At 38.9% G+C, this 27,964-nt stretch overlaps 1 protein-coding gene across 7 annotated transcripts in view; it reads left to right on the plus strand.

Moving 5' to 3' along the window:
* Positions 1–27,964, plus strand: part of zfhx3b (zinc finger homeobox 3b) — a 566,603-nt gene that overhangs the window by 226,729 nt on the left and 311,910 nt on the right. For all 7 annotated transcript variants that reach the window (XM_043706688.2, XM_087995764.1, XM_087995766.1 and 4 more), the window contains one exon: positions 17,487–17,983. In XM_043706688.2, the coding sequence (XP_043562623.2) occupies positions 17,487–17,983 (497 nt within the window). The remainder of the gene's footprint in view (positions 1–17,486; positions 17,984–27,964) is intronic.

Genomic DNA, 27,964 nt, shown 5'->3' on the forward strand with positions numbered 1-27,964 from the left:
AACCCAAATTCTCTAAGTTTGTAATGATAGCCTTGTTCTGAACACTATGAAAGCCTCAACATCATAAATATTAATGCAATAAGGAAATAAAACAAAGAACTGCAGATGATGGAAATCTGAAACAAAAGCAGAAATTGCTGGATAAACTCAGTAGGCCTAGCAGCATCTGTAGAAAGAAGTAGAGTCAGTGTTTTGAGTCTTCCTCAGAGGAAAGACAAGTAAAGATAAATAATGTTATACTAGATACACATCTTTGTATGATGTATAAATACAGTTAATAATACTGCACAGAAGCGATCGTATTCACAATTGGGTAAACCCTGAGAATCTGGGGTGAACTTACTACAATACACAATACAATATGAGGGTCCTTTGAATTGGCCAAGCAGACAAAATATTTGTACAAAGATTTGCTGATCATCTGCCAGGCACGTAGGAATGGATAATAAATCTAGCCTTGCTAACATTGCCTGCATCTAAGAGATTGTTTTTGATTACTGACACCCACCATCTCCAAGAGAAAGATCAGCATTTTTTTTTGTTGATGTGAATATCACTTAAACTGGTCATTTTGTCTTTATTTTACAATGGGAGAATGCTATATATCAATTTTTAAAAATATCAATTATTCACACACTAACTACCTCTATAATGGCATTTAATATCGGTTGTAAAATTGTTTTCTTCGGCTGTACACAGTTTCAAAATGCTTTCAGATTTTGTGCAGAAGTAGTCCATTCTTGGTAAGTGCAAGTGACTTGTACAACATTGGGATTTATTTTTCATCAGCCTGTTCAGAGATGTTATCACACACCTCTGGAGCAGGTGGAACTTGAAGCTGAACCTCCAGGCTCAGACACAACCGCTGCACCACACAAACTCTTGTACAACATTTGCACATGTATAAACATTGATTATTATTCACTAAGATGACTTTGCAGCAAAAATTAGACTTGCCTTAGATAAAACGATTTGTCCAAAGTTCTCCACAAGCAATTAAGTATTTTTGGAATGTAGTCACTATTGTAATATTGTAAATATGATAGCCAATTTACACACAACTGGATCCCACAAAGTATAGTGAAACTAGATAATCAATTTTAAGTGTTAGTTGAGAATAAATATTGGCTAGTATACCAGGAATACCTCTCTGCTCCTTTCCTCAAACAGTTCCATGTCATCTTTAACATCCTCCTGTCAATAGCCCTTGGCTTGAGATTTCGTCAACAGGACAGATCCACTGACAGCGCAGCTCTTCTTCAAAACTGGACAACCTGAATTATCTGTTCCAGTCACTGAAATTGAAGTTAAATCCATCTTATTCTGACTTAGAGGCAGAAGTGCTACCACTGAGACAAGTTGGGATGGATGGTGAATTTTCAGCACTGCATCCCATTGGTCTGTGGAGCTTAGTTATGCAACCTTTGACTCATCATTATACTGATATTTCATACTGGAGAGAAGCACTTGGAGTATATCATAGCAAGGAGGACAAAAGGCATTGGACCTGCCTGGCTGCTGCCAGTGCCATGGCTAATTGGAGGCACGGCAGTTTAAGCTGAAGCATTATCCTGACAAATTGTTCTCATCATCTCCCCCAGGATGGAGCACTATGTAATACAAGATAGTACTATGTACTATCAAGGAGTTTGGCTGAGCACCAGTAAAGCGCATCGAGGCTAGGATTTAAACTCAAGGTCTCTAATTGAATGTCTGGCGCTGCAATGCTAGACCTGTGAAGCCACAATCATTATAGAATACAGAGCCCAAACATTGGGTACAAAGTACCGTTGCTTAGCTTTTGATTAGAGATCAGTTGTAGGAAAGTTTGTGAAGTTTTCATCAAATGTTAAAAAATGTTGATGTAAAGTTCTTGAACATATTCAAGTTTAAAACATTGATTATGTTTCCTTGAGCATTTTTTAAAGCTATAACATAGGCTTTACATTTAGATGCTGCCTTCATTTTGATCAAGTTAGGATTGGAACGCTGTCATTTAGAATAATATATCCAACAACTTACTGCCACTATTCCAGCAATCAGAGCTATTTTGTTTGCCAGAAGATAAATTCCAGGAGAAACTTGATTGATGGACTAGCTCTACACTGTTGTCTTGTCACTTGAGTTCCTGTTTGTTGGGTTATGTTTTTTAAATATTAACCAAGACACAGTTAACATTTGTTCATTGTTTGTGACTGCAGAATTAATGTTGTATTTAATAGAGAACAAAAGATAAATAAACCCATGACCTATACACCTTTCACAGTAGTTTGATTCATTAAGATTAATACAATTAAGTGGGTGCTGGTCTGAGGATAGAGTTTCGACTTTGGACAGAATTTCAAAGAGAAATGTAAATTTACTGAATAAATCCAAATTAACAATTTGAAACTACCACCCAGCCCCTACTCCGCCTCAGTCCCTTCCCCTCCCCCTCTCTGTTGGAACAAATTGAGAATGATGCATCTTTCCAGTTTTCACAACAGTTTAAAAAAAATTGTCCTTTCATTTTGGCAGAATTTTTTCTGTTGATACAGTAGCTCTCAGTGGGGGACAATTCTTCCATATCCTCGTATTATTAACAGTAACATGTTCTTGTAAGAATATTGGACTTGGAATTCAGCCAGAGCACATTATAATATATTAAATGTAATCTCCTGCAAGGTGATTAAAAAAGATCAGAGTGCCCTAGCATATTTTAACACATTGTGCTGAATCCTGTGACATCTGTCACTGAACTCATGTAGTGGGATTTGGAGTCTGTTATTTTTTTCGTAATATTGTTGGAAAGAGTCTCTTGGTAATAGAAACTCTCGGTAATAGGAATAACGGTGCTTGTTGGATTTGCTGGGTCCCCTGTGGCAATGGTGGCAGATTGCCAAAGTAGGGGGAAAGAAAGCTAGAAGAGGTTGCAAAATTAGGCTCAGGTGGCCCTTAGTTTAATTAGGAATAATGTAAAAATTATACAGTAATATAGATGTTCAGAAGATAAGAAATACCCAAAATTATAATTGTGCTAAATAGCTGAAAGGTTCCTACTTTACAATTGCTTGTATTTATATTGCTTCCATGTAGAACTTGTCATTTATTTTAAACAACTTAATGCCTGTGTGGCATTTAAATCTTAACTGTGTACGGTGATTTTGACAAAATAATGCTTGCAATTGTTAGGGGCCCATTCAATGATTTTCTGAATTGCCAAAATAAATGTTGTTATTGGCAAGAATGTAAAGGGTTAATTATATTGTATTGTAGACACCTGCAGTGTTTTGCTTGATAAGTGCCAATGTGTTTTTGTACAGGCTTGTTTAACCAGTGCCTCTTCACAATTAAAAATTGATCGCTGTAACTAATTTTTACCATCTGTTTAATTCTCATATGAGTTAAAATGCTTACATTTTAAGATGCGTAATATCAGTAAGCCCTTTATATAATGTAATTCCCAGTTCATTGGAACTTATGCTGAAGCAGTCTGCAAGGCTGTGTTGTGCTTATAGTTGTCAAACTCTTTCACAAACTGCAAGTTCTACTGTCATCTCTTGCACATCTGTGGTTAGCATGCAAGATCTTGACAGATTTAGATTTTATTCATGTATCCGTTGCTTTTAATCAACAGGGTCATTGGGCTCACCAATGTTAAACATAAAGAATAGCAGACAGTAATTTATATGGTACGGATAATCCTGTCTGTTTCACTTATATTTGGATTTGTGAACACCACTCTGTATTTTGTGTCTTTTTGTGAAATTTGTACTCAAAGGTGTAGTATGCTCTGCTTCTCAGTACTGACATCACATAAAACTTTAGTTAAAACATAAATTTTGATCCAGCAACATGACAAAACCTAATATTAGTGCCGTTATTATTTATTACAGTAACAGTCCCATTGCAGAATAAAAGTCACATTGCTAAAGTTTTCTTCTATCACTCATCAGGACAATTCACAATAACACCAAAATAAAGGGGAACAATATATTTATACTGTACAGGAAGTCCATACTGATTAGTTGACATTGACTAGTAAAGATTTTGCCAGACAGAATGCATTGGTTAGATTTTTTTATTATATGTTAACATGATGTAGGTGTTGTTGGCTAGGCCAGTATTCACTGCCCAACCATAATTTTCCAGTGGGCAGTTAAGAGTCAACGACATTGCCTTGGGTCTGGAGACACAAGTAGACCAGACCAAGTAATAATAGATTTCCTTTCCAAAAATCAATTAGGTTTTTGTTGACATCTGACAGTGGTTATATGGTGTCATCAGACCAGCTCGAAGTTCAATATTTCTTTGAATTCAAATCTCTCTATCTACCAATGATAGGATTCAAATGTATGTTGCCAGATGATTGGTCTGGCCTTATGGATTGGTAATCCAGAGATATTTCCATTAAACTACTGCCTCCCCATTTACTAACAGTTAACCACCAAGCTTTGTTTAAATTTAAACCAAGCAGATTGACTCGTTGGTTAAGGAATAACTTTGAAGAATGAGGCAGAAACAAACACAGTGTATGTGCTCTTGTTTCTGTCTGCAAACAAAATGGCTCTGTGTATTAATATGTATGGCTTACATTGTGGGCCTGAATGGCCATCTTAAATTGGTTGTCAGTATAATTCTTAGCAAATCAATATTATTGATCACATGTTGTCCAACTAATTTAAGATTATCAGTCAGGCTGAGTTTAAATTTAAACAAGGTTTGACAGTTGATTGTCAGTCCTTATCTAACTTGTGTGTTCTCCATAACAATGTTTGTATCTATTATTAAATACCACAGCTTTAATGCCGTTCAGACAAAGCATAGGCATAGACTTTTCTAGTAGGAGGTTTATTGCTACTCATACTCCACAAACTCCAACCACACTGATTACTTGCTCTCATGTTTATACATCTAATTCACAAGCAATTATCCCTTAATTCATACCTAACCACTACCTGTTCACTAGATCCATTACATCTCAGGCAATTCTGGGGATCCTTCTAGATAATAACAGATTTCCTTTTGTTTCATTTTCAAATAAGTCACTAATCAATGCAATAATAAAGTAAAACAAACAAAACAAAGACAAAAAAATTGACAAAATATCATATCCCCTCCACTTGAGTTCTTTTAAAGTTAAAAATCATACAACACCAGGTTATAGTCCAACAGGTTTAATTGGAAATGCTAGCTTTTGGAGTGCTGCACACTGGCATCTCCATACCCCAATTTTTTTTGGTGTATGTTAAAGTTCCAAACTTCTTTCTCACCACTTCTAATAGTTTGTTTGTGCTTGCACCTTTCTTTGTAATCAGACAGCTGACTGTTGCTGTCCACCTATTTCATTTTTGAGATTTTTCTGTTCTCTAGAATCTATTGATTAAAATTGACATTGATCCTGAATTTTTGTTTCATTCATGCATTTTTTTTAATGTAACTTATGCCATAGTAACTTCTTTATTGGTGCTGGGTTGGTATTGTACTGAATACCTTTTTACAAAGAAAAGCACCATATCCACTGCCTCAATAACGTGGACAATTGCTGTTACTAAAGTATGCTTTATCACTCCTCTGATATTTTTAACTTCCTAAGCTCAAGGGCAAAATTTACTTCCCTCAACCAAAAAGAAGATTACAAACCCTCCTGTACTTGAGAACACATCACAGAGGTTTGCATAAGAAGCACGACTAAGATCAATACATTTCAAGTTCCTGACTTTTCCTAATAGGCAAAGTTTCAAAACATAGTGATCCATTTTCATTTTTCATTTATTTTCTACCTGAATAATGTCACCTACCTTGAGATGTTTCATAATTGTTCAACTTGATGAACTCAAAATGGCAACTCTGTTGGGTATCTAGCCAATTTACTCAATAACAACAATTTAGCCAGTTACAACAGTATTTCACTGTATATTGCAGTTGTGTTAATAAAATTATGATTCCGGTAACTTTGCAGGGAATGACTATTGGTCTTAAAGATTTTAGAATGCTTTCATTCCCAAATTCCTTAATTTTTTTCTCACTCTAATTATGCAAAGTCTGCAAACCAATTTAACCAAGCTATTCCACATACTATATGAGTATGTCACCTAATCCAGTACTGCACAATTGAAAGATTTTGGCGTGACAAATTCATCCCTGGCCTGAAACCTTTGGTGGACCAATACAATAAACTCTCTTTGATCCATGCATCCATCTTTTTCGTTCAAATCTTCTGTTCCATACTTAGTCAGAGAACAGGTATATTGTTTTCTCCTCAGAGTTTTATTGCTACTCACACTTCAGAAATTCCAAACACACTGATTACTTGCTCTTCGTGTTGACATGCACTCAAGTTCCCTTTCGATGATCTCTTAATTAATATACAACCATCATCTATTCCCTTGTCCCATTCATTCTCAGGTATCTCTACCAGAATCTATAAGGTGATAATACCTATCAATGAGCACATGTCAATTAATCAGTATATTTCACTCATAAAGGATAATTTTTTTCCTCTTCATGTTGATATTCTTGCAAATTGTCCTGATACTTGAAAGACAAAAGCTTTTACAAAATTTGTCTGTTTCAGGAGTACTCCAGTTCTGTATCACCAAGCGATGATTTGTAGCTACATTGTAGTTGACCTGAGTGAATTTAACAATTATAGCTAGATTGCTAGCAAACTGTCCCAGCTTATTTGATATTGCCCTTTCACAACCAGCAGACATGGGAGACTCACAGCTCTTAAGTCTGACCTAGATTTTCAATCCAGCCCCAGAAGTTAAAACAGCACTGTCTAACCCTCTGCATTATTTCAGCTCCCATTTGTTTCATCATTGATAGGCTTTTGAGTCATCTTTCATTTAAAAAAAATCTTTTTGTTTCACTGATGCATGTCAGCATTCAATGTGGATATCTCAAAGCAGGTTGCTTACCCTTTAAGTGTGCTCTCTTTTGATATTTTTAGACTGTTTTCAGTTCAGTTGAAATACTTAACCAGAGAATCACTATGATTCATGAAGCTACTCAATTCTCACTACACTAAATGGTCTTATTGGCTGGAAACAAGCTGCAAATCTATATTAAATTTAAGTAAAAATTAGGTCCTTAGTCAATGGTGCTGGGAGGGAAAGAAAGCTGCAAGATTCCAAACAAATTCACATTTCAGTACTTTGTAAACATCTGGACAAAAGGTAACATCAACTGTATTCTATAATGTTATTTCCTTTGGTCCCAATGTCAAAAGGAAGAATATAAGGACTACACCTCTGAGCCAGGAGGCCTGGGTTCATGTCTCAACTGCTCCAGAAGTGTGTTGCAACATCTCTGAACATGTTGATTAGAAAGTATGTATAAGGACTAGATACACATGTAGAGTTTCATTTAGTTTGATATTTATTACAGTGATTATAATGAGGTCAGCTGGGTGGATCTTATAAAATATGAGTTCCCTGATTGGGGCTCTTAATCTGGTACAATCAGAGAGCCCTGGCTGACAGATAAGAACAGGAATGTTTACTCTAGATTAGATTTTTTTTTAGATTAGATTATTTTATAGTGCGGAAACAGGTCCTTCGGCCCAACAAGTCCACACTGACCCGCCGAAGCGCAAACCACCTATACCCCTACATTTTACCCCTTACCTAACACTACGGACAATTTAGCATGGCCAATTCACCTGACCTGCACATCTTTGGACTGTGGGAGGAAACCGGAGCACCCGGAGGAAACCCACGCAGACTCGGGGAGAATGTGCAAACTCCACACAGACAGTTGCCTGAGGCGGGAATTGAACCCGGGTCTCTGGTGCTGTGAGGCAGCAGTGCTAACCAATGTGCCACCGTGCAGCCCTCTAATAGCTGGCTCTGAGGAAACTGGATCAATGTTTCCGCATGTAAATAAAGTGTAACTTCCTAACGGGATACCAGCCTCTGAGGAGTTATTTTAGTGGCAATGAGAGAAAAGCATGCTCCTGAAAAAATTCTGTCATAACAGTCATCTTTATTATGGGGTCAGCATTTATGGCATCATGCTGTTATTTAGAAAGCTTGACTCATCCAGCCCTGCTATCAAAAACTGGGGCCATATGTGGAATGAATGTGTTTTTTTTCCAGGCAAGTGACATTGGGACTGATGAAAAGCAACAAGTAATTCTCTTGACTGCTTGTGGATCTGCAGCTTTTTCAGTTATTAAGAGCCTAACTTCCCCTGAGGCACCAGATAATAAACCCTTTCAAGGGTTGATGGATTTAGTTGAGGAATATTCCAATCATAAGCCTCCTCTAATTCTGAGACAGTATCAGTTTTACTCAGCAATTCGAGAATGTCAGGATATTTGATGAGGGTAAGATGATTGGCAGAGGCATGTGACTTTGATTGATGTCTGAATGAGATGCTGAAAGACCGTTTGGTATGTGGGATTAATGATGTAACCATGCAAAAGTGTCCACTAGCTAAAGCCTAACTGGACTTCAAACAGGCACTACAAGTGGCTTTATCATTGGAAGAAGTGGCAAGGGTAGAATATGAGTTACAGTATTCTGAGGAAAGTGGACACCCTCGCCAGTCAGACTGAACTTGGCATACACCACTTGACGGAAGGCAATTGCTTACCCTCACTCAAGACATAACCTGACCAGAGGAACTCGACGTCAGCCCACAGCAAAACCCAAACCAAACTAAGCCTTGGCCAAAAGGTTAAAATTTTCTTCAGGGTCTGGGCTGGCAAACCATTGTAGTTGCTGCTGTTTTGCGGATTTAAGATTGCAAAAAATCCTGCTATATCTCAATTGAGTAAGGGAACTCATAGGCTGGTATACAAGAGAATGCACACACTGGAAAGTCCACCCACAATTGGTTTGGAACGGTTAAATTGCTTAGCAACATCCAAATTAGAAGCAATCAAAATAGGCAACAGTTTAAACAGTCAACCGGTTCCAGTGGAGGTCAATATTGGTGCAACCGTTTCAGTGATTGCAGAACCAGTCTTCAACAAAATTTGCTCTGGATTTCAACCCATTAGTTTGTGAAGACCTTGGCTAGGTTGAAAACTTATGCTGGGGAACCTTTTACAGATTGAGGATACAACTTTGGTTCTGGTCACTTTGGAGGAGTCGCTGATTCAGTTACCACTGACTGTAGTAAGAGGATCATGCCCAAGCTTGATGAGCAAAATTGTTTGATAAAGATTCACCGAGATTGGCTCAACATTTTTCATTTAGAAATTGCTATCTGAGTGAAGTCCTACTTAAATTCCGGAGATTTTCCAGGAAGGTCTAGTGACTATTAAAGGAGCCAAGACCACCTTGAATGTTGACCAGGAAGCAATTCCGTGATTCTGTAAGGCCTGCCCAGTACCATTTGCCTTATGAGCAAAAGGAGAGATAGAAATGCATAATGAAGGAACCATCAAACCAGTAGAGTTTGCGGAATGGTCATACTGATTGTGAAGGCTGACAGGTCAGTTTGCCTTTTTGGGGATTTTTTTAAAACAGTGAACTACCTTTCACAGCTGGTTAAATAACCCGTTTCTCACATTGAGGATTTATACGCAGGGAATCTTGACCTTCACAAAGCTGGACGTGAGCCATGTGTACTTGCAATGCGGTTAGATGACGATTCCCAAAAGTATGCTACAATAATACCCAAAAGGGTTGGCACCAATATACAAGATTGCCATTTAGGGTATTGACAGCCTGTGCAATTTTTCATGGACGATGGAGAATATTTCACCCCAGTTCGCCATTTGTCTCAATGATGTGCTAATAACAGGGAAGACCAATAAGGAGCGCTTAGAGAACTTGGACATAGTCCTTAGACATTTCTCCCCAGTGGGTATATGCCTTAGGAGGGAAAAATGAGTTTTCCGGGCACCCCAAGTGATCTAGTTGGGCTACAGAGTTGACAAGACCGGGTTATACCCTTTGGAAGATAAAGTGAGGGTGATGAAATGTGCCCTGGCTCCCTAGTCCATACCAGAGCTTAGGCTTGTCCTTGGTTTGGTGAGTTATTATGGGCAGTTCTTATATAACCTGGACTCCATCCTGGCACCTTTGCATCAACTTCTAAAAAAAGGGCCTGCCTTGGAAATAGCCCCCCAGCCAACCCATAGTTTTCAGGGAATGAAGAAACAGCTATCATCACCTATTGTGTCAGCACATTATGATCCCAAGCGAGATCTGGTATTCAGGGTAGTGTTAGCTCATAGGTGGCCCAGTGCAGAGGAATGCCCAATAGCGTATGCATCCAAGGCTTTGGCTATTGCAGACCGAAAATACATTCAGATGGAGCAAAAAGGCTTTACAGTCATATTTTGAGTGACAGAGTTCCACCAATACCTTTATGGACATAAATTTGTAATAATAACGGACCACAAACCCCTCCTGGCTCTACTTAAAGGGCACAAGGCAGTGTCGCCCATAGCTTCAGGCCGAATTCAGTGCTGGACTCTAATACTAAGTGCATATAATTACTAGTTGGAACACTGGGAGGCCAAGTAATAAGTGTGAATGCATTGAGCTGCCTCCTGTCAAACCCAGGTACACCACCAGCGGTACATCCAAATGAAGAGTCTTTTACGGTTTTAAATTTTCTGGACACAGTTCCAGTCTCTGCTGACAATATCAGATTTTGGACGCAGAAAAATCCGGTGCTGGCAAAACTGAAACAGCTGGTGGTGTTACCAGCCAAAGGGCTGTAACAACTAGAATTGAAATCTTTTTGGACCTGGAGAATACAGTCAAGGATGGTATATTATTATGGGGAGCAAGAATAATTGTCTTGAGCAAAAGCCGCTGCCAGATACTGGCTGAACTCCACCAAGTTCATTCAGCGGTTTCCAAAATAGAAGACGTTAACAAGAAGTTATGTCTGATGGCCAGGATTGGACGGAGACTAGCTGTGTTGGTGGGGCAGTGCCCAGAGTGCCAACAAGGACAAAAATTACTGCGAGCAGCTACCCCACATTCATGGGAATGGCCATGTAAACCTTGGATTCAGTTGCATGTTGACTATGCAGGTCCTTTCATGGACTCAGTTCTTAGTCTTTGTGGTGACCCAGTCAAAGTGGCTGAATGAACATAGACTTCATAGGTCAAACCCAGAAATGACAATAGAGAAACTGCCCACATCTTTTGCAATACACAGATTCCCGGAAGTATTAGTCACAGATAACAGGCCATTGTTTACCAGCAGGGAATTTAAGTATTTCCTAACATTGAATGGTATTTGACATATAAGGACACCTCCATACCATCCATCATTCAATGATCTGGCAGAAAGAGCAGTCCATTTGAAGGCAGGCTTAAAGGAACAACTCATAGCTTCACTAGATACCATATTGTGTCAGTTCCTATTTGATTATTGGACCACCCTTCATGCAACTACAGGGATAGCCCCAGTACAGTTGCTAATGGGAGAGGACTCCACACCATGTTAACTCTGAAATTCCCACATCTGGGCGGTGGTGGGGGGGGAGTGTGAAACACTATCAGGAACACTAATGCTGGACACAAGATTTCGCTAAGCATGAAAGACAATTTACTTCAGGAGACAAAATTTGATGTAAGGAATCATGGGAATGGCCCTGCATGGGTGAGAGACATGGTCAATGTGAGGTCGGGTCCAGTGATGTACAAAGTTCAAGTAGGTGTGATGGTCCTGAATAAGCATGTGGACCATGTGAAAGCTACAAAGTCATAAACAATGTGGGAGCAAAACATGCCCAGCTCTTCAACAGCCTTCCCAACTCTTCCGGAACCCATGAGTTCTCCCTCTTCATCAAGTGTTGAAGATACGTTGGAATCTGAGATGGACACTTTGGATATTGCAGCCTTGAAGAGGAGGATGAATTTCTTCCGTGACGCACAAGAGGCGAGCTATCTGCTGTATCAGAGGCAGATTTGGAAAACCTGACCCAGTGCTAAAAATGCCCCAGGAGGCGCTGTGTGTGTGTGTGTGTGTATACACACATATATATAAACCAGCTTATATCCTCGTATTCAGAAGGGGAAGGATGTAATTATTGTAATGAGATCAGCCAGTGGACCTCATAGAATATGAGTTCTCTGTTTGGGGTTGTAAAATTATCTTCCGACTGGGAACCCTCCAACCACAGGGGATGAACTTGGACTTCACCAGTTTCTTCATCCCCCCTCCCCCCACCTTGTCTCAGCCGAATCCCTCCAGCCCAGCACCGCCTTCCTGACCTGCAGTCTTCTTCTTGACCTCTCTGCCTCCATCCTACTCCGACCTATCACCCTCACCTTGACCTCTTTCCACCTATCACATTTCCAACGCCCCTCCTCCAAGTCCCTCCTCCCTACCTTTTATCTTCTCCTGCTGAACACTCTCTGCTCATTCCTGAAGAAGGGCCTGTGCCCGAAACGTCGAATCTCCTGTTCCCTGGATGCTGCCTGACCTGCTGTGCTGTTCCAGCAATAAAGTTTCAACGTTGTAAAATTAGACCAATCAGGGAGCCCTAGCCGATCGGTAAGAACAGGAGTGTCAGAAATCCTGTTCATTCTGACAGCTGGCTCAGAGGGAACTGGCTCAGTATCATGTGTAAATAAAGGGTGACTTGGTGACAGGATGCCATCCTCTGAGGAGTTATTTCATTTCGCTTATGGCAAAACTTAATCAAATAGCACAAGTCACAAAGTCAATGCACCAAAAATAATGAAACTTCAGATTAATTTGAAGTCAGAAAGTAAGAATCAAAATGAGAGACTGATAAATCACAATGGTTCATAAAATATCAAAAACGATTTAGTCTTTTGTCATCTTTGGTGGCAACATTAATTTGCTTCTCCTGTTCATTGGTGACAAGGATGTTACTAAGGGAACATTATTTATCTGTTGTTTTCAATGAGTGGGTGAAAGAGAAATGCCTATTGATATTTTAAATGACAAGGATTGCCTGTTCTGTCCACATAGGAAATGAAAAAAAACTTGTCTGAAAATTGAGCACAAATCCCATATTATAAAAGCAGTAAAGCAAGAGCTTTGATCACATTTGGTCTGCAGAGAAAGTACACATATTAAAGTTAAGGCTCATGACCAGAGAGCTACTCAGTAGGAAACCCACACAATATACCAATAATGTGCCATTAGAGCTCAGAGAGCTTTCTTTATATCTCTTAATAACTATTGGGGGAAAAATTGTTCTGGTTTTTGTGTGTAGCCAAATTATAATCTAATTCTTTCACTATCCTTTTTGATGCCACTATACATATGGTTGCAGGATTTCTTCTCTTGTTCTCCTGTCTCGTATCTGTAATAATCAAAATCATAGCTTATTCTTAGTAACTTTGTGGCTTGCAAAGCACCAAAGCATGAACAAATATCTCAAACCTCTGAATTCATTTGTGCCCTCTCTTCTATTTTGACAAGGGCTGATCAAAGAAGAAGGAAAAAACATTGGGAAGTTAGGTTCAAAGATCCGTAATGTGTTGATATTTGCAACATATGCCTCAAACTATCCCTTCTTCTTACATACAAATCTTTCATTGTTACTATGATAGTGGTTGAACCATGCAAACTAAAACAAATTTTGAGACTTTTATATAAATCAAGTGAATCAAACTAGTGCAGATATAAATTGTATACCTTTCACTAATGTATAATATTAGAGGGTTGAATGTTTGGAAATACTGCAAATTTTTTGGATTTTTAGACAAACTGTCATTTTATAAATACTTCACAAGTAAAATATTCCAGAAAATGAATCTCTGCCTGTGTTTAGTCTCCCTTCTGCTTCCTTTTCAGTTTTTGTCTTACTCTGTCATGGAAATTTGTAGCATCCCATCATATTCATATGTGTGGGTGTCTTTGAAAATGTATTGCTGAGTTTTATTTCTGATTTGTATGTTGAGCTACTAATAGTTTTGCAATATCAGTGTTTTCACATTAGTGTAAGTAAAACAAAGTTCAGTTTTTTTTAATGAAATGCATATTGAGGGTGCTTTCTGACAGACTTGGAAGTATTGCCTTTTTCCTGAACTCTTTGCTCATTGAACACTTCAGCCCATTCACTTCTGAATAATTTTAATTGCCTCGTCATTTTTTTGGCTGATTTGAATATATTGATAGAAGGAAACAGATGTGATATCAAGGTTTTAGGCTCAGATTTGTAGTAAATTTAGATGATGTTGATATAGTTGTTCTGTTGTTGTAACATGTAAATCCAACAGGGAATTTAAGGAGAATCCTCATTATCCCAAGAGTGAAAAGAATATAGAACTCACTACCCAAGGGAGTAGTTGAAGCAAATAGTGTAGCTACTTTTGAGGGAAGCTAGCTAAGCATGTAAGGTAGAAAGGAGTAAAGGATATACTGGTAACTTAGATTAAGCTGTTATCGGACTTTTGAATGGACTTCTCAAAAGTTAATTCTGATCTTTCTCTGCACATTCTCTGTGGCTGTAATGCTCTATTCTGCACTTTGTTCTGCTACCCTGATGAATTTGTATGGTATAAACACGTAAAACAACACTTTTCACTGTATCTCAGTATTGACAACAATAAATCAAACTCAAAACTCAAATGCAAGTTTTTGCCAGCACTGCTTTAATCTGGTTCTTCTCATATACCACAGCTCTTATGCTTGTACATATAGCAAGTTAGTGAAATCAGATTCAGAAAGGTGAGGGAAAGAATTCACTGGAGATCCCACTGTGTTACCTGCTATAAAATATAGTTAGACATTCTGTCTGTCACATACACAAATGCATTAACTAATTTGGTTGAAAGGAAACAGCAACCAAATAGCACATGTATGCACATTTTAATCAGCAGAAACCGCAGAGCCAACAATACATGAAATTACACTTTTTATTGAATTTCTTCAACATTAATGGAGATGGTGCAGTTTGTGATGACAGGAGCATCACTACTCTTACATGCTTGAACAACAGAAGCCAAAATCTTCTCTCAGCTTAAATACTACAGCTTAAGTTAAGGTTTAATTTTTTTAAATCTGTGCTGATTAATATGCAGAAAGCCAGCATGATGATTAAATTTTAAAGGCAATTGGTCCTGAAACCAATGTAATGAAGAAAGCTTATGCACTCAGCTCACAGAAGTCTTGTATTTGCCATGATCATAGCATTGACTCAGAAAAACCAAATGTTATGTCGACAGAGCAAGTATTTGTCTGCATGGCAGTTCCAGCACAATCTTTGGTAGAAGCATGATGGCACTTTGCCATGCAGTACTAGGAAGATTTCTCATAGTGATAGTTGCATAGTGAACTTGAGCTGGTTCATAAACTATCATGAAGCCAGTTACTAACCAAACAAGGAAGTTGAGGGAAAATCATCCTTGCCCTTTCATGCATGTTGCACTTATTCTACTAATTGGAGGAAGATCAAAATAGACGGAGACCTATTGGCAGATGAGCTGTTATTTTAAAGAAGGAGTAGTGACTTATCACAAATCAAGTCGCAAAACTGCACCTTTTTATTTATTTTGATTAAAATTGACTGTGTTATTCAGTATCATTAGTAATTACCATGAGAATAAGGATCTCTGATAGCATTTGAACTTCAATTTTGTTTTTGTAAATCCACTGGAGATGCTACGTTTAAATGGTTGTTACCAATGACAAATTTGAGTTCACCTTGCCAGGGTTTGACGGAATCTTGTCAATCCAAATGGACCAATTATTACATTAGAAATCTGAGTTCAAACTGTGACCTTTGTTCAAAATTGGATGGGCTTACCCATTTCTCAGCCAGACCACTAGGTGGAGCATTGCAAGGTTGGAGAACATCACTTCTGGGGGACTGAAAACCTGGTGGGGCATTGGCAGCAAGGGAACATATATTAACAATCTCGTATTTAAGAGTTTAAATTACATGGTGGATTTAAAACTAATTCTTCCTAAGAATTGGAATTTTATGAAGTTAGGAAGTGCCATTCACTTTTGTAGAGCTTTTATACTATAAATAAAGAAGTTGTTATAAATTTACTGTAAGTTGGACAAGGTCAGCTCTTGGTTTTATCTGGTCAGTGATGTATTAAAGATTGTGTAGTAAGAGGCGTTAGACAGATCTGTACAGCACAGAGGTTTTCACCTTCCACTGATGAGATCACCCATCGTACTGGCACTGACACAACTCTGTTAAATGGATGTATTGACGCGGTAATGGGATAATTAGCTCTACCTCTCTGCTGTTGCTGAAATATAACACAAGTTTCACTACAGCTATTTAAAACTGCTTTGTGTATTGAGTATTTTTTTAAAAACTTCATCCCTTTTTTCCCAAGCTACCAATCTTTTCACTTTGTAGTTGAACACATTGAGAATGTTACTCCTTCTCCCATGTCTATGCCAATCAACAGACAAGGATTCCTTTTGAGTTGCCATTATATACTTTGTGTTGCCTCAGGAAACCCTTCTTTTACACTGCATTAAAAAAATGTTGAATCTGAAATTACAAATGATAAATATCCAAAATAAAAATTAATTGTTCCAGAGACCTTTAATAGCCCTGTCCATAACTGAATATATATATATATTTAAAAAAAGACAACAGTTTAGTATTTTGGAATGATACCATGAATTAGAAATTCATAAAAAGAATGTTTATTAAAGATGTGGACTTTCACAGTTCTCTTTGATTTGGAGTGTACTTTCAACATTTTATTTGGGCCAACTCATCACTAAGAGAGTGATAAATCCCATAATATTCAGAAAAATAGGGGATATAAAGGTTTTGCCATGTATTAAAAATAATGGAGTAATGTTCTTAAAAATTATTTGTTTGAATTGCTTTAGACTAGAGCTGCTGTATAGAGTCGAGATAAATGTAAAAGGGGGTTCCTGGCTGTTTCTAACATTGCATCAAATGGCCACTGTCATCAGTATGCCTGGGTACTGAAAGTAATTAAAATAAATAATTGGTCATACTTTTTACACTACCATTCTAAAATGATGTTACTACTAAAACTGCTGATACCAGAGAGACAAAAGCAAGTTGTTTTGAGTGTGATCGGCCACGTTTTGCCCAAGTTTCCTTTTACTATGCGTACTCTGGGTGTTCAGCTTTAAAACCTCTAGGAGCTAAAGTTTAAATCTAATCTGGCATTAGCTGATAGAAATCACTGTCCCTGAAGGCTAATAACTGATCACAAGTAAAATGAATTTTGACCAGCTAGTTTTGTATTCAGGGACATGAGCCTAAAGCTGACTCTTACATGCAGCTTACTATCAACAGCACAAATGAATATACCTCTGTCACTATTGTCTGTACCAGTAGAATATTACAGTAGATCTGCCATTATATTTGCATAAAGCCTTTGCACCATGCCAATATTATCCCCAGATATTGGTGAGTAGTTTGATCTCATTAACATAGACAGTACTGTCAATGGTAGCTTTGGAAGAGGATTTCAGTGTGTCATATCAACAGTTTTGTTATCAGGTCAATATTTTAGTGTATGACCATCACTTTTTATCTTTTTTTAATGACTGTTACCAATCCCTTAATCTATCTTACTTTCATTTTTGGTCTTGTGCAGTTGGTGGTGAGATTCCTCTTGACATGCGACTGGGAGGCGGGCAGCTGGTGTCAGAAGAACTCATGAACCTTGGCGAAACGTTTACGACCACGAATGACCCTTCTTTGAAGCTTTTTCAGTGTGCGGTCTGCAACCGATTCACTACGGACAACCTGGAGACACTCAGCCTGCACATGAACATTGAGCGCCACCTACCCGAGGAGGAATGGAAAGCAGTCATTGGTGACTCCTACCAGTGTAAGCTCTGCCGCTATAACACCCAGCTCAAGGCCAACTTCCAGTTGCACTGTAAGACAGATAAGCACGTACAAAAATACCAGCTCGTAGCACACATCAAGGAAGGGGGCAAGGCCAACGAGTGGCGACTGAAATGTGTGGCAATTGGGAACCCAGTGCACTTGAAATGCAACGCATGCGACTACTACACCAACAGCATTGAAAAGCTGCGATTGCACACTGTCAACTCAAGGCATGAGGCCAGCTTGAAACTATATAAGGTAAGAAAAGCAACACTTTCCCAAAGTATGTGCCCAAATGAACGAGACAACAATTATTAAATCGTGCCCATAATGTAACTAAAACAAATAGCTAGGATTGGAGGGTCTTTCTGAGGTTGACATTTTTACCTTTGAAATAAGGCTCCCTTATTTCAGGACAGTTGGAATGCTTGGATATGGCTTAATGTATCCAAAAATGTGGCATCTGGAATCTTTGCTACTGAATGAAAGTTTCTTGTACAATCGGTTTGCACAGTAGTCTTAGAAGAAGTGGGCATAGATGAGAAATAAACATTGTCTAAGTTAGATGTATTTAGAGTTAGAGAACAAATTAATTTGATTTTACTGCTGTCAGATCAAATGGTGCAACTAGGCTATGAGTTGATTTGTATTTGCAGTTGGGGGGTGGAGGGTGCAGTTGGGGGTGGGTGCCGTTGGGCAGATTTTTTTTTTAAATGGGCTGACCGATTTTACCAGTGCTGGACATCAAACTTTCTAATATTGGCCCCTCAGGCAATTGCTCAACAGGTTTCAAATGACTGATTGCCCATTTTAACTGCCCAACTCAATAGCCAGTATGAAACATGAGCTGCAGATTTTGCCTCCCACTGTAATATCATCTGGGTTGTGTAAATGCTAAGACCAACGTTTGTTAGGTAAAAATAAGGTACTATATTGAACTCATCACTTTCCTCTTCTACTCACTCCATGCTTCTTACTCCTCCTTTTTCACTCATATTTGTTGATGGGGTGTGTGCTTCAGTTGACAGTGTTTATTGCATATTCCTAGTTGAGAAGGTGGTAGTGGTGAGTCACTCATATATCTGCCTCTCCTATTGGTTACATTATATTTGTTCAATCCACATGCTTCATGACTCTCTTAACAAATTCCCTCAGTCTATGCAGAAATTATAAACTTAAGTATTTTAAGAAAGTTAGTTTCTAAGCAGTCTGCTCAGTGCTGTTATTACACATCTCTGGGACAGGTGGGACTTGAATCTGGGCCTTCTGGATGTAAGTTGTGAGCACTATCACTGTGCCACAAGGGCCCTGTAAAGATATGCATAGTTCATAGGGGTTATTTGGTCCAATCCTTTGTAGGAACCTATAATTTTGCTCCACACATCCAATTGTCTCTTGAATTACTTAAGTTTTTACCTCCACGTATTTGACGCTCTTTCTAAGAAGAGATGTTTCCTGGCCCCAGCTAGGAAATTCTTTGTTGTCCACAGTCCCATATCTATTTGCCCTGCAGACACAGTTTAGTTTGAAATTGTGTTCAGAATTTAGCTTTTTGATATCCCAATTCTGTAAAACTCCCTGCTATTTTCCTCCCTGCAAGGCTGAGAAATCCAAGATTTCTAACTTTTCTCCAACTCAATCCTTTGAGATCAAAGGTCCACTCTTTGACTCTTCTCTGCACCACTTCTAAGACTTGGGTATTTCCCTTAATGACCAGAGTGAATTCTAAACCTATAGCCTGACCACAGTGTGAACATGATAGCTTCAAGACCCCAGTCAGTTCAGTTGTTTACCTCCAGATTCTGTTAGATTTGTCAGTGCTGCTCTCAGTTCATGATCTCTTTCATTCTGTTTGTGAGCTATCTCACAATTATTCATCAACATACCTACATTTGTTCCTGCAATTTGTAAAACCTTGTACTTACCTTCATTGGCTGTTATCTGCCTTAGTTCTGTCCACATTTAGCTGTTACCTTGAGTTCTTTGTGCAGTTTCTTGGCTGATAAATCAGACAGGATCGACTCAGATCCCACTGCAGCAATTTATTCATCATCCATAAACTTGACCAAAAAATGTTGTGTTTCTAATTCCTTTTATGTGGATCAGTAACAGCAGCACCTGTCTGCCTTCCCCAAACTCACAAGCCTGAATTGTTCTTGCCACCTCTGACTGTTAACTAATCACTCTGTCAATTAGGTAATTTGAATCTCTGGTGTCTGCCATGTAGTTTTATGCTTTTGGGTCCAAGTGAGAGTACTCTATAGCACTTAGTGTGGCACATATATCAGAAATGTATTGTTCACTGTCATATTCTCCTAGTTTTATGTTTTTGATCCTCTCCTCCTCATCCAAATCACTCTTGATGTTACCTGTCCTTTCCCCTGACTGATGCTGGGATTTCCTCTCTCATTTCATAATTGATTCCTGTAGCCATCATGCAAGTTTCAAGTAATATGGGTTCAAATCCCACCATGCGAACTGAGAATCTTAATTCAGATCAAATAAAATCTGGGAAAAGAAGTTGATTCATTTAACTGAACTTGAAATTGTCAGATGTGAAAGCCCAAACTAACATGACATGATCTGGTCTGTATAAGTGACTTCGGTAACTCCAGCGTACTTGATTCTTAACTTCTCTCTGATATGGCCTTGCAAGCCACTATGTATCAAACTGCTGTAAGGTATTGAGGGCAACAAGGGATGGGTAAAAATGCTGTCCTTGCCCAGACTGACTTTTGTGATACACCTTTTTCTTTTGCCTGATATGTATCTATGTCCACCCCTCTCATGCTCCATTTTGCTTACTTAAAATAAAGAAGCAAAAACAGAAATTGCTGGAAAAACCCATCAGATCTGGCAGCATCTGTGGAGAGAAATCAGAGTTAACGTTTTGGGTTGAGTGACCCTTCCTCAGAACCCAGTCCCAATGGAGATTTCTGTTTTTGTTTCTGATTTACAGCAACCGCAGTTTTGCAGTTTTTATAAAATCAAGAAGCTCCCACTTGGAGTTCTCTTCACATTGTTAGATTTTCAGAAATTAGCAAGAAAATTGTGCTGTGTAATGGTCCCTTGTGCAATGATTTCTACCTGTGGCTATGCTCTCTTTGGAATATTCTCTTAACCTCCCTCTTGTTTCTCCTTTGCTGGCCTTGCCCATTGCTTCCCTCTCTTCCTTTACCCTTACCCTCACTTCTTATCTTACTTACACTTTCCTGTCTTTTTCTCTTCTGTTCTTTATCACTTTGAGAAAGAAACTTGTGGACAAAGCAAAACTATTTTTCGGAGGGCAGGTAAATGTGTCTGATATGGTTGTTTAGGACAATTTCTTGGCAAGTGGTAAGAATCATCATACACTGTTGTTGAAGCTGTTGGCCTTTTATTATTAAAATTGGAGATGACCTCAACACTATTCATGTGCCGTAACCTTAAATGTCTCTCTGTACATTCAAGTGCTTATGTCATTGCATTTCAAATGAACATGCTAATATTTTTAATTTTAAAAAAAGGTCCTGTCAGCTTGGCCTGTAGCGAAGAGTAATATTAATCTGATGATGCCATTAATCAAGATTAATCTCTCTTCCTTAGACAAAAATGTCTAATGCTTAAACTTAGCATAAAATCTAATATGCTGTGCTCTCTTTAACTTTAATGTTCCTTATGTGATGTTGTGATTGATGAATGGGTTTGACATAGCTAGGACTGATGAGTGAAATATAAAATTATAGTGCAAACCTTTCTGGTGGGAACCCTGCAGGAGACTGTTGCATTTTTGTTTGTGCCTAGATGTTAGAGTCTTGAAATTGCAGCTTTTAGAACTTGAGAAATATGGGTCTTAGGTTTTGGAACTTCCAGCAAAAATAACTAATGTTAAATTTATTTTTGTTGCTGGCAATATAAATATGCAGTACTACACATTTGGAGTCTATTCTTCTGGCAAATGTAAGGTCAGACTTCTCAGAAATACCTCCCTCTTTGAGGTCTGGGACAGCTTTTTGCCCAAAAGAAGCTGAGTCCCACTTTAAATCCCAAAGGTTCAAACTGTTTGTTTTCAGCTTCTTTCAAGATCACACATGGTATGAATTAAGAACTAGTTTCCACTCATCTGCAGAAGCAGTTGCTGTATTTCTCCTTTACAGCTCACGTTCTACAAATAGGCCAACAAACATCCTCGACCACACTGTGTGGATGATTGTTTTTTACAGAACTTTAAAGAGTTAAGAAACCTGAATGGGTAAAAATTAACTTGCTGCATGTTTCCGTGTATGTGCCAATCCTGATCTATGATATTATTCACCATGAAAGTTAGTTCTCTTAAAAAGATGGGACTTGGAGAATATGAGAATAAATGTAAAAGGCTTCAGTGGAATTACTTTTTGACCAAGGACAGAATCTTCTGCTCCTGAATTGGTGAATTCGAAGACGGGTCGGGCTGATGGGGTGGTGGTATAACCAAACGCCACCCTTCGCACTTCCTCTAAACCATACTTCAGGATGGGGTAAATCTCCATTCAGGCTGGCCTGTCTAACCTGACACAAGTTGAGACCCTGTTACAAGTTCAAGGTGAGAGGGGAAAAGTTTAAGGGAGATATGCACGGAATGTTCTTTATGCAGAGGGTGGTGGGTACCTGGAATGTGTTGCTAGCGCAGTTGGTAGAGACGGGCACAATAGCGTCATTTAAGTTGTATCTGGACAGATACATGAATGGGCAAGGAGCAGAGGGATATAGATCCTGAGAAAATTGGTGCAGGTTTAGATGGAGGATCTGGATCAGTGCAGGCTTGGAGGGCTGAAGGGCCTGTTCCTGTGCTGTAATTTTCATTATTCTTTGTTCTGTTCCAAAAGACCCCTTGACACGCAGCAGTGACAGCACCCTCTGTGGTGCTGCTGAGTGTAAGAACTTCTGTATTCTGATTGGTCTGCGCCTCTTGCTGAGTGTGACTTCGATTTCCAAGGTGTTCATTCCAGATGAAAGTCTGCCTCTGGCCTCAGCAATGCCTGATTGAGATTAGAGTTGGCAGGCCTTTCCTTGGATGAGGCAGCGCAGGTCTCCTGCTGACTTCCCAGTTTGCTGTCTCCTGAGCAGATGCTGATGCTGCCTCAGCAAGAAGCCATTTCTTATTTCTTAACTCCTTTGTAACCTCCTTATCCTCATGAACAGAAATTTACTGCTGAAACAAAAAATGTCCAGACAGAAAGATTGTGTTTTAAAGCCTTCCAGTGAGGAGAATACCAAAAATGTGCTTATCAAAAAATGTGTGATTGAGATCTGAAACAAAGCACAATACCAAATCAGAAACTTAATTACATTTTTTTTATGATTGAGGATATTTAGTGTTACTTTCAGGTTCCTTTTTGTATTGGTTTGAGAGGGTGTCAATATTATGATATCATAGTTTGGAAAAGGCTCTGGTCTAGACATATGGTGATACAGTGAGAGGGAAATAGAAGAGTGGGGAGTGCTGGCAAACTTCAAGATGTAGTTTTCAACAGTTTCTACACAGGTTTCATAATATTGGGTGTAATATAAAATCTGTGGCAACTTTCAAGAGCAAATATCATTGTTTATGGAAGTGGAGAAAGATGGCTTAACCTCCTGATTTCAAAAAACTATTCAGGTAGGCATGCAGTAAGTCTGTACCCAGCTCGCTGTAACCTAAGACGGGATAAAGATCCAGTTAATGGTACTCGACTCAGGCAGCTGAATTGCTGTAGACAGTTGTATTGATTTTCACTGGACTTAAAGCTTCACCTTTTTCTCTAATCATTCCATAATGGCTTTAGTATGAACAATCAGGTACAAATGGCCATAAATCTACCAGCCTTATTCCACTTACCTTCCACTCAATGTCAGGCACAGACTTGTAGTTAACCCAACTTGGCAGTAGCTTTGGGACAATTTTTTTTTCAGTCCAGCTTTCCTGCCAGTAAAGCTGTTCCATTTAAAGAAAAAAAAGATAGAATCACAGAACAGCTGTGTTTTTGGGAACAGTTTCTGTGCACAATTTGATTGCATAGTGCGTCAGAGGAGAGCCATACAACATAGCTCTATCATTTAACATGCTTTAAATGTCATTGTATAGGCCTGATTGCTGGAATCCAGAATGAAATACTGACTCCAGTACTGCACTAAATAATGTGATTTCATGTTTTAGGAAGAGTTATTAAGAAGTCAGAAATGTATGGCCCAATACAGTAAGTCTTCCTGTCATAAAAGGATTTTTAAATGTATAATGTTTTAGAAAATTTGTGGGGAAATTTTTATTTACCTAATACTTTTCTTGACCCTACAGTCATGCTTAGGAGCCAAAAGGACATTTGTGTCAGGCACTACGGGATATTCTATATCCCATTTTCACATTAAATGTTATTCCCTGATTCTTCTGTTTTCATATAAAATAAGTGTGCCCCCCCCCAATTAGAACGAAAATCTGTCATGTTGTAATGACACCCTACCACTGATGGTGGTGCTGCAACAAATGTTGGAAGAAATGTATGAAGACATAAAGATTTTACATCCAGCAAAATGCTGAGTATGCTGAAAGAACAGAAAATGCTGGAAATACTCAACACAACTGGCAGCATCTAGAGATAGAAAAGTTTCAAGTCAATGACCTTTTGTCAAAACTCAGAAGTGATATCATATCCATTGCTAAACTGACCATATTTAATATGTGTTCTGGAAATAGAGTATTTTAAAATAATCAGAATTTTGTTAGAATAAATACCTTTACTGTGGAAACAAACATCCCGAGAATAAAAGCATCAATTATTTTTCACCTGTGAAATGGAAATGGTTAACTCACATGGTTTAATCACTCACATGTTGCGTTCACATTTGTAGTATTCAATTTTAGCTGCATATAAGCAACTGTGCCTTGAGAAGGACATGAAGCAGATCTTCAAAGCCAGGACTGTTTATTGAACGTTATAACTTATGTACAGAGCCAGGGAGATTCTTGGAGTAAGGGGAAAGTGAGCACTGCAGGTCTGTCTACCCACAAAGTATGGTACATACATGATGCCATCAATTATCTTACTGATAGCTGCTGCCTTATACTATACCTATCTGCAAAAATCCATCCTGTTGCTGAATACTTACCCTTTCTCATTATTAACATGTCGATTTTTTTTTCTGTTACTAACTTGTAACCCACTTAACCACTTACGACAAGTCTTTAACATTGACTGTGTTCTTGGCCCCTGGAGGCAGAGCAGAATTGGCACTAGTTGTGTGCTTCCATCTTAATAGTGAAGGTGAATATTGACTCTTCATAGTGCAAGTGGAAGTTCTCCAGAGCAGAAAGCAGGCATTGCTCCTGCCAATGGAGTAAATGGTTTGTTGTGTTCCCACCCCATTCAGTTGACATTCAGCTAAATTTGACTGACGCATTTGGTGTCTTTCTCTGTGGTTGGATTGGAGGGAATCTCCTCCCTTTTGGTTTTTATGTTTTGGAATAGTTCTACAGAACTCATCCTATCTATTTCATCATGCTTGTCTCCAGTTCCTTTGCATTCAAACCATTCACTTTTTCATTGCTGGCAGGAAGCCATTTGTTGCCACTCCCTAATTGCCCTTTCCAGAAGGTAATTAAGAATCAATGTAATTGCTATGAGTCTGAAGTTAAATGAAGGCCAAACAATAGCAGAATGACACATTTCCTTTGCTAAAGATATTAGTGAATGAGATGGGTTTTTATAACAATTGTTAGTAGTTTCATGGTCACTTCATTCTCCACCAGCAACTGTGATGGGATTTGAACCAATGTACAAATACATTAGCCTCAGCCACTAGATTTGTAGTTTGGTGACATTAAAAAGATATCTGCAGCTCCCCCTCTCCATGCTAAAGTCATTTTCCAGCTGTACAACATCTTTGAGGCACCTATTCAGGCTTTCGGTGGCACAAGATGCTCTGGTTCCTCCTGGCTCCTGCTTTGGGCTCAGATACTTCAGTCATCTCAGTTCGCTCCTTATTTTCTCTCAGCTGTGTTTTTTCTGGAATTTGATGCTGCTCCTGTTGATTCTGCATTGGTTGTTGCTACATCTCGTCTAAGAGCAGGGTCATTTTGAAAGAGGATACTCTCAAAATCTTTGAAAGATCCTCCTGCAGCCTTGCATTGTGTCACTTCTGTGGCATCCTGGCACTCACCTGCTCCATGCTATCCTTGAACAGCTCTGAAAGCTCGAGTGTTTCTTCCTTTGGCTGGCCACTACGGTTCATGGTGCCTTAGTGAATGTGCTCCTTTGCTCTCTCGTGGAATATTCAAAGATTCCATGCTTTGCTTGCTCATGGTCAGTGGTACCATGGCCTGCATGTTTGTCTACCTGTCCACAGATGGGTTGCATTTTCTTTGCTACCAGTGTAAGACCATGCATACTTCCCTGCTCACTGACAAGTATGGTTGTTTCAAAAGGGCATATGGGCATATGAACTTGGAGCAGGAACAGGCCACTCAATTTAGGAAGATCATGGCTGTCCTGATTGTAACTTAAACAGCACATAACTGCCTGATTACCTTTCAACCCCTTGCTTATCAAGAATCAATTTACATCTTCCTTAAAAATACCCAAACACTCCACTGTGATTTGGGGAAGAGTTCCAAAGACTCACGACTGTCTGACAAAACATTTCTCCCCATCCATCTTAAATGAACATCCTGTTATTTTTAAACAGTCCAAAGATGTGCAGTTCAGGTGAATTGGCCATGCTAAATTGACTGTAGTACTAGGTGCATTAGTCAGGGGTAAACATAGGGGACTGGGTGGTTGCTTTTCGGAGGATCGGTGTGGACTTGTTGGGCCAAAGGGCCTGTTTCCACACTGTAAGTAATCTAATCTAATCAACTATTTCTACAATGTCCCATGAGAGGAAATATCCTTCTCACATCTACCTGTCAGGTCCCCTCAGGTTCTTATATGTTTAAGTCAAGTCCCCATTTACTCTTCTGATATCTGTTCAACTTTCCTCATAACACAGCCTTCCCATTCCAGGGATTAATCCAGTAAATTTTTCTGAACTACTTCATACGTATTTACATCGTTCCCAAATAAGGTGACCAAATAAGGTATACAGTAATCCAGATCTGATATAAAAAAAGCTGAAAAAGCTTAATGTCCTGAGTTTCGTATTTAATTCCCCTTGCAATAAATTCTATTAGCTTCCCAATGATTTTCCGCACTTGCGTACCTGCCTTTTGCAATTCATGCACAAAGACACTAGATCTTTCTGCACCTCTGAGTTCTGCAATCTCTCACCACTTTTAAAAATAATATCTCATTTTTATTCTTCCTGCCAAAATGGACAAATTCACATTTTTCCACATTATACTCCACTTATCAAATCTTTGGCCACTCACTTAATCTCTCTATACCTCTTTGTAGTCTCTCTATCCTCTGCACAACTTATTTTCCTACCTATTTTTGTGTCATATGCAAATCTAGCATCTGTACATTTGGTCCCTTCATACAAGGCATGTATATAAATTGTAAAATCTGGAGGCCCCAGCACTGACCCCTGTGGTACACCACTCATTACATCCTTGCCAACCAGAAATGAACTGATTTATGCCTACACTATTTCCTGTTAGCTAGTGAATCTCTCATCCATGCCAACATGTCTCTATACCATGGGGTTTACTTTCCACAATAATCTTTGATATAGTACCTAATCAGATGACTGCACAATACATTACTGCTTCCACTTTACCTCCAACAAACATTGCTTCCTCAAGAACTCCAATAAATTGTTTAAATATGATTCCCCTTCCAGAAAATAATGTTGACCCTGCCTGTTTACTTTGAAATGTTGCAAATGCCCTGCTTAAACATCTTTAATAATAGTTTCTAACATCTCAGTTTGGGTCACCAGTGGTAGTTTTCACTGGCTGCTGCTCTCTGCCTGTTTTGTTGCTTGATCTGGGCCCATTTGCCCTGTGTCTTGACCAGTTCTGATTACGGCTAGAGTTTCTGGCCTTCAGGTCTCACTTACTGGTGTGCTCGTTTTGGCTCACACTTTGCCTGTTTCCACCTATCACTGGGGTCTGTTGGATCTCACAGACCCCCAGAGTTTGGCTGCATCAAGGTTTCACTTGCTACTGGGCTGTCCAATCACATTTGCTGATTTTTTCCTGGCGATATTTTTTGGTCCTCACCTGAGATTGGGTGGTGCAGCCTTGTTTATTTACCCCATTCCATCTCTGCAGCTTTCTTTTCTCTTGTTTTGACGATGCTGCTGCTC

Source organism: Chiloscyllium plagiosum, unplaced genomic scaffold, assembly GCF_037043375.1.
Source record: "Chiloscyllium plagiosum isolate Xiang-an unplaced genomic scaffold, Cpla_swu_hap1 HiC_scaffold_17, whole genome shotgun sequence".
Taxonomy (NCBI): Eukaryota; Metazoa; Chordata; class Chondrichthyes; order Orectolobiformes; family Hemiscylliidae; genus Chiloscyllium; species Chiloscyllium plagiosum.